Below are 10,873 nucleotides of genomic sequence, written 5' to 3'. Positions count from 1 at the left end.
CCTAAGTGTAATCTTTAGGGGAATTTATGGCTCGTCCTCTTCCTATAGCCTATCATGGCTCATGCACTACCTAATATGGCACAATAGTCCTAGAATTTGACATTATGTAATATTTAGGAGCAATTCTGGCTCCTTCATATTGTAAACGGCTTATGGAGATTTTTCTTTTGTGGTTTTTGGGCTCATTGATTGTGGTGATTCAGTTTCACAACCATTTTTTTTTTGAGACTTAAATTTAAAAAAAAAACTAAACATCGGGCATTATGTGTATTATCTTCTAGAGCTCTAAATACTCCGACTGCTCTAAACACCGTCAAAAACACAAAGGTTTGACTGCAAAATTTGGGTTATAGTTAGCTTAAGCCTAAAATGGTGGAGTCGTGTTTGAAACTTGTGCAATCCATTGACAGGTAAAATCCACAATTAAAATTCCGAGTTTGAATAAATGGGAGTTGTAGAGGAGGGAAAAACACCAATGAGGAGGAGGAAGTCTAGCAAGGGTTTGCAGGAACAAGAGATCACAGAAGAAATGGGACAAAAAGAGAACTATCGTCTTGAACTTCACAAAGCCATTCGGCAGTTGAGGGATCGAGGCCCCTACACTGCTGCCAAATGGTAAAATCCGTTACATTTTTCTTTTCCCATCATCCAAGGCCTCATTTCCAGAATTAATTTAAGCCCAAAATGCATAGCAATGTCTTCATTTTGAAAGTGAATTTGTGTGATTGAGACTATTTATCTATCATGTCTTTGTAGGGTCACAAAGCAGTTGATGGGTTTAGAGGAAGAGGAGAGATCGCTGAGTTCTTTTCCGGCGTTTATTCGGACAGACAGGGGGAGTTCTTCCTCCTCGGCAAGGAGGGAGAGGAGGATGTACACAAAGTGTTTGACAGAATGCCTAGAGGGACTGTAATGTCAAGTAATATATTTTTGATAGGATATGTTAATTTTTTTTTGGGGGGGGAGGTGTTGAATGCTCAACATTTTCTCGAGAAAATGCCCAAACGAGACACTGTTTCCTGGAATGTGATTATTATGAGCTATGCATAGCATGGGTATGATGAAGAGGCTCTTAAACTCTTTTGCCGGATGTACAGGTTAAACATGAAGCTGGACCATTTCACCTTTGGCAGTATTTGCAGTGTGTGTGCAGGGATGGAGGCTCTAGAACAGGGACAACAAGTTCATTCCCTTATTATCAAATCTACTTATGAGTCTAATGTGTTTGTTGGTAGTGCCATTATCGATATGTATGCTAAATGTGGTAGTGTAAATGATGCTCGCTACTTCTTTGAGATAATTCCTAAAAGGAATGTTGTCTTATGGACTGCGGTGATCTCTGGTCATGCTCAATGAAGTAGAGTGAGGAGGCCTTGAAAGTCTTCTACCAATTGCTACAGGTAGGCACGAAGCCAGACTAGTTTACTTGTGTCATTGTTATCAGCGCTTGCGCCAACCTGGCTGATTTGAAATAGAATATGCAATTTCATGCATACACCATTAGGGCAAGATTTGAATGACATGTTTTTATTGGTAATGCCCTTGTTACAATGTATGCAAGTTGCATGAGCATAGAAGATGCCAAACATGTATTCGACAAAATGGTTGTTCAGGATGTAATATCCTGGACTACAATAATTTACAGTATATGCAAGGTTTGGGTATATAGATCTTGCAAGCCACCTATTTGATAGTATGTCTGAGCGAAATGTAGTATCCTGGAATTCGATGATTGTAGCATATGTCCAACATGGTTTTGGGTGAAGAGGCTTTTAAAACTGTTTAGTCAAATGCATGAAGGAAACACTAATCCAGATTGGATCACCTATGCTTGTGTTGTGGGTGCAAGTGCCAACTTGGCAGCTTTGAAACAAGGTAAAGATATTCAAAGCTGGATTTGAATCTTATTTGTTTGTGGGAAATGCCCTCATTATCATGTATGCCAAATGCGGAAATATAAAATATGCATGGACTCTATTCGACACAATGCCTCCTATATTTGTCTCTCCACCTCAAGCCACACTTACATCAATGGAAAACACTCGAGATCAACTAGCAAAGAGTCGACAATTTGTAACAAACGTAGTTCTAGTGTTTAGCACTGGAATTATTTCCAAACACAACATGATGACTTCACCTATGGCTCAGAATATTATTTCAATCAAGATCTACATATGAACAAAAACCATCTCACAAAATAGTTCACATCTTAACGTGCACAACAGCTTAAAAGTAATTTGTTTTCTTTGATAGTGGACATTTTTTTTTAAATGTCATTTTTCCAGTGGGAAAATCAACACTATCCCAAAAGACAGTCTTGAAAGCTGAACCATATCTGGAAATTTATATCAGAATTTTTTTTTTTACTCTTTCACTAGCAGTCCAGATAGTTTTCAAAAGTTGCCATTAATGTAGCCCTGGGCAGGACTCCGCTTACTGTGCCTTTCTCTCCATTCTTGAAAACCATTACAGTTCTAGTTCCTTATTCAAAACCTTCACATTTCATAGTTTATGGATTCAATTTTGATGTCATCCTTTCAAGCTTTACCCGATGCTAAAAATGGTCAGTGCATATTGTTATGTCGATTTTCACAACTGGTATAGTTGTTCATTATGCTCTTGGAGTAAAGATTCTGATATTTCAGGCAAAATATTTACCCGTCACCACAGAGAAATGAAAAGCACGAGGAGAATGTTTACTCGAAGTCAGTAAATTATAGGAATTTGGATGATTGGTATTTCTGAACACCCAACATTGGGAGATCCTCTGGATGGTAAATTACTTTGCCATACCCATGTTCAACATATCCGATGATGATAGAATTCCATGAAACTGAATCATGTTCAGGCATTGTGTCCTTAAGATATTCAAACAAATGCTACAGACAGGTATCAATCCATACCATATTACATTTATTAGTGTTCTTTCTGCATACCACCATACAGGTTTAGTCAATGAGGGTCACCAATACTTCAATTCCATGAGTCAGGATTACAATCTTGGGCCAGGAATTGAGTACTATGCATGTATGATTGATCTTATTGGCCAAGCAGGCCTCCTGAATGAAGTAGAGGACTATATCAATAGTATGCCATATGAGCCTAATGTGGGTATTTGGGGAGCATTGTTGAATGCTTGCAGGATCCATGGCAATTTGGAGTTAGCAATACATGTTGCAGGACACTTCTTTGAGTTAGAAATGTACGACTCTGGGTTGTATGTACTCATGGTTACAACTTCTTAGAGATGTGGACAAGGAAACACGTGAAGCCTTTGTAAATGAAGTAATGAGGTTAGTGGAGCTTGATTCTTTGTGGGACGCATTGGTTGGTCTTCCAGGAAGTGTTGGCCTTTCTACTGAAGAGGGGAAGGTGGAGAAATCAGATCCACATAATTAAAAAAAAAAAAATAGTGGAGATTTGTGTCTAGTGGGTATTGGGTCTAGATTTTGAATTTGGGCTCTGATACCATATGTAATGTCCCCTCCTAGGGTCCTCTACCAGATCTATATTCTCTAATTTTAAATGCAATAATAAACGATGATATTTTACCATCTAAAATCTAATTCCTACAATTTAAATAGTGAACATTTCATTTCAATCACTTACATAAGTAATCATACATAGAGGAATACCTGTACCGATGGCCTGGTGGAGATACCCTTAAGCTGTTGCTCCTGCTGGAATGCTCATCTTGACTACTGACTGAATTTACCTCCCAGCCTACTAGGAAGTAATTCCTAGCCCAGGAAACCTCCACAAGTTCCCTAGCCCTCCGAGCCCAAGTCCAACCAGATGTGGTGTGTCCAAGATAAAACAATACTCCCCTCCTCTCTCTCAAACAATTCCTCCAAAATCACAACCCAACCAAAACCAAAGCAAGATCCAAGGTCCCCCTTCCTCCCCTCATCCTTCCTCTTTTATGCCCCCTTCTCTTCTCCGCCTCAACCACCTTTCATTAATGTCATAACTTCTCCCTCATCCTTACATTTGACTTCTCTTCTCCCAAGTAAACATGAGAGGACATTTGCAAATGTGATATGAATATAAAATTGGGTAATTAATTGGAAAAGACCATGTCTTCTCCCAAGTAAATATTTTGGGGATGAGATGTGAATATATAAATTGGTAATTAATTGGAGAGGACCATGTCTTCTCCCAAGTAAATGTGAGAGGACATTTTGGGGATGAGAGATGAATATATAAATTGGTAATTAATTAGAGAGGACCATGTCTTCTCCCAAGTAAATGTGAGAGGACAATTTGGGAATGAGGTATGAATATATATGTAATTTGGTAATTAATTAGAGAGGACTACGCCTTCTCCCAAGTAAATATGAGAGGACATTTTGGGGATGAGAGATGAATATATATAATTTGGTAATTAATTGGAAAGGACTATGCCTTCTCCCAAGAAAATATGAGAGGACATTTTGGGAATGAGGTATATATATATATATATATATATATATATAGATATATATAATTTGGTAATTAATTGGAGAGGACTCTGTCTTTTCAAAATTTAAAAATTTGGGGAGGTAAATTGAGAATAATAACAAAATTTGTATCAGTACTAAATTTACAGTTTCACCAATGTAGGTATGTACCAATATTTCTTGATAATTATAAGTCCATTTTTAAGGAATTTTAAACACTTAGTAAAATTTGCAGGATAAGATTAAATAGGGCATTACAATGATCCACACAGTGCCAAGAAGGTATACCAAAACACAAACTCTCAAATTAAAGACATGTACTATCATTTTTTAATCTCAAATGTATTATATATTTTAATTCAAAAATATAATATATAATTTTTTTAATATAAATTATAGTAAGAATTTGTAGTTTTAGTTTAAGTGACCTATATCTTTGAATTCTAAACATTTCTCATATTTTTATTAAAAAAAAAAAAAATTGAAAAAATAATTATAGTTTGAGTGGGAATTAATTTATATTCATCTATATTAATTTTTCAATATCAAACTTAAAATTCTAACTATACACTTATTATTATTATTATTATTATTATTAGTATAACTTCTAGATTGTGAGTTAAATATTCATAAGTATGTTTCAACCTTAATTTCTAAATTTATATTTTTATTTAAAAATATATAAAATACAAAACTTTTAATTTTAAAAACTTAACGTGAACTTTTAAAATGTGATGTAAATATTCATAATCATTTTTTAACGTTAACTTTTAAATTATAATTTTCAATAGGAATACATTTATAATATTTATTATTTAAAAATCTATATTTAAAAAAATATAAAGTAAAAAAATTAAAAATTTAAAAAATTTAATAACAATTTTAACTTAAATGTTGTTCAAGTATCTCTTATAAATATACCTATTGGTTAAATTGAGTGGTTAGGATAATCACCTGTCATCCCCTTCCCTTCTGTTAGGCTCATCCTCTTAGAAATATGTTTGACCTTTCTGATAAAGTTTAAGGAATGAACTCCCTCCACCTTTCAATATCATCCTAAGGAGCTGCTTAATTCCTATCAGGGATATGTTTGGCCCTTCGGAATAGATGCCCCCCACCTTATTTATATTGATAAAAAAGAAACTGCATACAAATCAATCAATTTACCTCCAACAAATTTAAAAACCAACATTATGGAAATATTTTCACGTTAATACATTTTTTTATGGAAACATGTACACATTAATAAATTCATTTCATATTTGTTATCAAATGAATGATGTTAGGTTAGGATTAAAACATCCAAAAACCATCCATATAATTTTGTAGCTTACCAACCTTAAATTCGTACATCGGATGACCATTTCACAGGCTAATTGGTTGAAACCTCTGATATGATTATCTAATGATTTTTTTATCCACAAACAATCTCATATATCATGGTTTGATGTGCCAATTTAAAGTTGGTAAGTACCTTATACATAGTCCCAAGGATGTGGTCCAATGGTTAGGTGGGGAGGTTTGGTCCTCATAGGTCTTGCGGTCCAATCTTGGGCAAGAAAATTTCAAAGAATGCAACCTAGAAAACTCTTTAATTTATTAAAAGTCAATGCAACCTAACAAACTCTCTAACCCTCTAACACTCTATAGGCTTGAGCATATTCCCTTGAGAATCAATCTAAATATTCCCTTGAGAATCAATTTAGGCTCTCAATTAAAGAAAATAAAAATAGAAACCTAACAAACTCAACCATTCAAATGAAGCATATTTTGAGCATATTTTGAGAATCAATCTAGGAATTCACATGAAGCATATATGAAATAAAAAAGTATTAAAAAAATAAAAACTTAATAAACAATCTAACAAACTCTGTAACACACTTAAAATAAAAATAAAAGTGACTCTCAATGCAACCTAACAAACTCTCTTGATAAGAATCAATCTAGGCATTAAGATGAAGCATATGTTGAGAAGATTCCCTTGATAATCAATTAAAAAAATTAAATAAAAAAGTATTAAAAAATAAAAACTTAACAAACTCTGTAACACACTAAAAATAAAAATAAAAGTGACTCTGAATGCAACCTAACAAACTCTGTTGATAAGTATTCATATAAAAAAAATAAAAGTAAAAACCTAACAAACTCAAAAATAAAATAAAAAATTATTAAAAAATAAAAACTTAACAAACTCTGTAACACACTAAAAAATTAAGTCACTCTCAATGCTACCTAACACACTCTGTTGATAAGTATTGAGAATCAATCTAGGCATTCAGATGAAGCATATGCTAAGAAGATTCCCTTGAGAATCAATTAAAAAAATAAAATAAAAAATATTAAAAAAATAAAAACTTAACAAACAATCTAACAAACTCTATAACACACTAAAAATAAAAAAAAAGTCACTCTCAATGCAACCTAACAAACTCTGTTGATAAGTATTCAGATAAAAATAAATATAAATAAAAACCTAACAAACTCTTCTCTAGGGGTTGATAAGCGTTCATATGAAGCATATGTTGAGCATATTCCCTTGAGAATCAATCTAGGGTGTCAATTAAAAAAATAAAAATAAAAAGTCAATTGAGGCTCACTCATCTTAAGTTGAAATAGAAAGTCAATTGAGGCTCACCCACCTTAAGTTGAAATAGGAGTCTTTGGCAACCTAAGTTGAAATAAGAAGTCTTTGGCAACCTTAAGTTGAAATAAGAAGTCTTTGGCAATTAGGAAGTTGAGGCTACCATTTAATCTAAGGGTTATTATGTGGCACTTTAAAGTACAAATTAGTTGTGTGAGGTTTCCATAATGGATATTGACATTAGAAGCAGTGTTGAAGCATTGGTTTCTATTTTAGTTGTTTTGTTTGGGATCATAGTTGTCAATCTCCTTAGAGATCTCATATGGAGGCCTGATGTGTTCCACAAGGCCTACACTAGCCAAGGAATAAGAGGTCTACCTTACCAGATCGGGAGCAAGCCGAAAGAGACAGAGCTTCTCACGGAAGCTTATTCACAGCCTACGCAAAATATTTCTCATGACATTTTTCCTAGAGTCATGCCACACTACCATAAGTGGTGTCAAATATATGGTTATCTCTGTTATTCATTCTCTTTTCTTTAGAGACTTCTTTTACTTTCATATGTTGCTCTGGTAGTTATTGGCCTACTAGAATCTACAACATATACTTGCTGCTAGTCGTTTGGAGTTTTGTAATAGTGTCAATGTTGACACAGGGATTGTTATCTGATGGGGTAATTTGTTTGTGTTTAGGAGAGACCTTTTTCTACTGGTATGGAAGCCGTTCAATCCTCTACATTGTAGAACCAGAACTAATGAAAGAATTTTTATCAAACAAGTCCGGGCACTATGACAGTTGGAATCCGGCCAGGTCTCTTATACTGGTTTTGCTCGGTCAGGCACTGGTCACCATAAATGGATTGAAGCGGGTTCATCACAGGAGGATTGTAAACCCTGCTTTCAATATTGATAAACTTAAGGTTTGGACTCTTGAAATGTCCTGCAATCACTGTAGCTGTATAATAAGATTTGCAAATAGATGATCAACTATAACAACTTCTGGAATAATGAATTGAAGATTTTTGCAGTATAGAATCACCTTGTATGTCTAGGATTATTGAACATAGGTATGTTGGTCAGAGCTTGCAAACCACCATGAGAACGTGGTGTTTAATAAAGATGGAGTATCTGAAATTCACTGAAATTGAAAAGACTTAATCAATTGGAGCAATATTTTTACATGGCCATTTGAGATCTTATTTTTAAGTGTTTTCCTCTAGCCTGTCAAATTACATTTATATGCTGTGAATTTGCCCATGTCTACCAAACAAGCATTTACATTATCAAGACTATTTGTTAGAGACTCTCTGAGCATTGGAGCCTTATAGAGTAGGCTACTAACTTCAGTTAAGTTCAAATGAATGACAAACAATGGTGAATAGAATGGTTGGTTGCACTTCAACCATGCTCGAGAATTGGCAAGAGATGGTGGCTCAAGCAGAATCTCATGGCAAAGAAATTGATGTTCATAAAGAATTTATGGCATTAACAGTAGACATCATATCCCATACTGCGTTCGGTAGTAGTTTCAATGAAGGAAGAGAAGTATTTGAATTGCAAAGAGAATTAAAAGAAATGGCTTTTGAACCTAAACGTTTTATCTTCATCCCAGGAAGCCAGTAATTACAGTTTATTTATATTTGAATTATATAGTTTTGCATGTGATTGCAAGTCCATGTATACTTTTGTTTATGTCTTCTTTTAACGTTCTCTGGGTGCTGCGCTTTTATGGGTCAATGCCATAATCCTTAGATTTCTTACTTTCGCATAAAGCTCCACCAAGTGGTATACATAGTTCATAGAGATTTCGCACAAGTATAATGCTTCTTAATACTTATAATTAAGGATTGTGGACTGACATTTAGTGGGTTTTTTCAGATATATTCCTACAAGAAAGAACAGGTATGCATGGCAGATTAAAAGAAGGATTAAAGAAATCCTAAGTTCTATAATTCAAAGAAGGTTGGAGCCCAGAACAACAGCAACCAGTCAGGTTGACTATGGAAATGACCTTCTTGGAATCATGATGAATTGGGTGGCATAGAAAGAAATCTAACATTAAGTATGGATGAAATCATGGATGAATGCAAACTATTTTTCTTTGCAGGCCATGAGACATCTTCTAATCTGTTAACCTGGACAGTATTCTTGCTTGCAGTAAACCTAGATTGGCAAGAAATATTAAGAAAAGAATTTGACGGTATTTGTGGCACAGATGTACCAGATGCAAGCATGCTTAGCCGTATGAAATCAGTATGTATTCCATCACTTTTCTCAGTTTTGAATGAATCATTCTTTTTATTTCTCATTTTTGTCCTATTTAAGGATAGGAAACATATTAGTCATTGATACCAAGTTAAGGACATCATTGATACCTATTTAAGGATAGGAAACATATTAGTCACTGATACCAAGGCAAGTTCTTGTTTGCCCATCTCAATAAATCAAGACAATTAAGGACAATTTTCCATTTCATTTTACATTTTGTCAATCAACAAAACTTCAGCAATCATTTTTGTTCGTAAGAGTCATCATTTAATATATGTGAATGAACAATGATATGTCATTGAACCAAAGCGTAGCCACACGAGTGTTAGCTCCCTGCATAACCAAGGAGAGGAAGCATGTTTGCTTTGTTCCCTATCTCAAAAGTATCTACATCTTTCCTAAAATTGTCCTTCTAGTTTATATCTTTAAATCTTTAAAAGATATAATTTTTCTGGTATAGATCTGTATAATATATAGCTAGTTTTCATTTGAAAGCTAAAACTTTTCCCAACATCAATGGATAAAAGTGTCCTGATTTACTAAAACAAATGTATTTTAAGAAATAAATGGACTCAACTTTTTAACCTTGACCATTAATTTGAAACTTTGTAAATGAGAGAACTTAAACTTCAATTCTCAAAAAATTCTACCAAATTTCAAACAAAATTTAATTAGAATATTGTATTTTACCAAATTGAAAGTCAAATCTCACCCTTCCGGGTTCTGGAAACATTTTCCAAGCAAACTTGGTAACTTTGATTTCAACCCTACCAACTAAGCGTCACTAGGTAGTACAACAGTATCAAGTACATGAATCCATTCCGGGATTAGGAATGATTATTTCTGATGTAAGCTAGCTTAGTGATGGTTGTCTGGTTTTTCTGGCTGGCAGATGACTATGGGTATAAATGAATCTCTATGGCTATATCCAACTGCGCATTCGATAACAAGAGAAGAAAACAAGGAGATGAAGCTCGGCCCATTCTCACTCCCAAAAGGCACACTCTTGAGTTTCTCATATTTGGGACTGCATCACAGTGAGAAGTTTTGGGGGCCAGATGCAAACATGTTTAAGCCCGAAAGATTTGTAGATGGTCCTTCAAAGGTAGCCACTCACCCAGATTCCTTTTTACCATTTGGTATGGGTCCAAGAACATGTATTGGCCAAAATTTTGGCTTGTTGGAGGCCAAGACTGCATTAGCTATGATTTTACAGAGATTCTCATTCACTCTTTCATCAGCATACAAGCATGCTCCCATCGCCATGGTTACAATACAGCCTCAACATGGCATGCAAATTATATTCAAATGTATCGAAGTGTAAACATAATGATTTTTTCTTGTTGTGTCACTAGATGCTTATGTAGCAAACCAATCCTCCAACAAACATTTCATAACTGTACCCATATATGGAGTACATGACCTTAGTGTTGTTACATTTCTTCCATTTGCATGGTTATTTGATGGGTAATTTCTTCCTTTCCCATTGTTATTTGATGAAATATGTATATGTTTTTTAAATATATTTTTTTATTAATAATGTTGATAAGTATATTTTTCAATTTAAGATGAATGTATCTTAAATG

At 34.2% G+C, this 10,873-nt stretch overlaps 1 protein-coding gene and 1 pseudogene across 1 annotated transcript; both read left to right on the top strand.

Annotated features, from left to right (window-relative positions):
• The first annotated feature begins 291 nt into the window (after window positions 1-291).
• Window positions 292-1,592, top strand: LOC149246308 (anaphase-promoting complex subunit 8-like). The gene is made up of 2 exons (XM_089455660.1): window positions 292-615; window positions 757-1,592. The coding sequence occupies exons 1-2, from the start codon at window positions 446-448 to the stop codon at window positions 911-913; spliced, it is 327 nt and encodes a 108-aa protein (XP_089311786.1). The 5' UTR covers window positions 292-445; the 3' UTR covers window positions 914-1,592.
• Window positions 1,593-7,247: 5,655 nt separating this feature from the next.
• Window positions 7,248-10,611, top strand: LOC149246307 (cytochrome P450 709B1-like; annotated as a pseudogene).
• Window positions 10,612-10,873: the final 262 nt, after the last annotated feature.

The sequence above is a fragment of the Pinus tabuliformis genome, chromosome 7, assembly GCF_031772625.1.
Source record: "Pinus tabuliformis cultivar Carrire ecotype Pingquan chromosome 7, CPIR1, whole genome shotgun sequence".
Lineage (NCBI taxonomy): Eukaryota > Viridiplantae > Streptophyta > Pinopsida > Pinales > Pinaceae > Pinus > Pinus tabuliformis.
Note: the sequence above shows the minus strand (reverse complement) of the source record. Positions and strands in the feature narration are given on the sequence as shown.

Coding starts and splice junctions, on each gene's coding strand:
- LOC149246308 (XM_089455660.1), top strand. CDS start 446: ATGGGAGTTGTAGAGGAGGGAAAAACACCAATGAGGAGGAGGAAGTCT. Junction 616..756: donor CCCTACACTGCTGCCAAATG/GTAAAATCCGTT, acceptor ATGTCTTTGTAG/GGTCACAAAGCAGTTGATGG.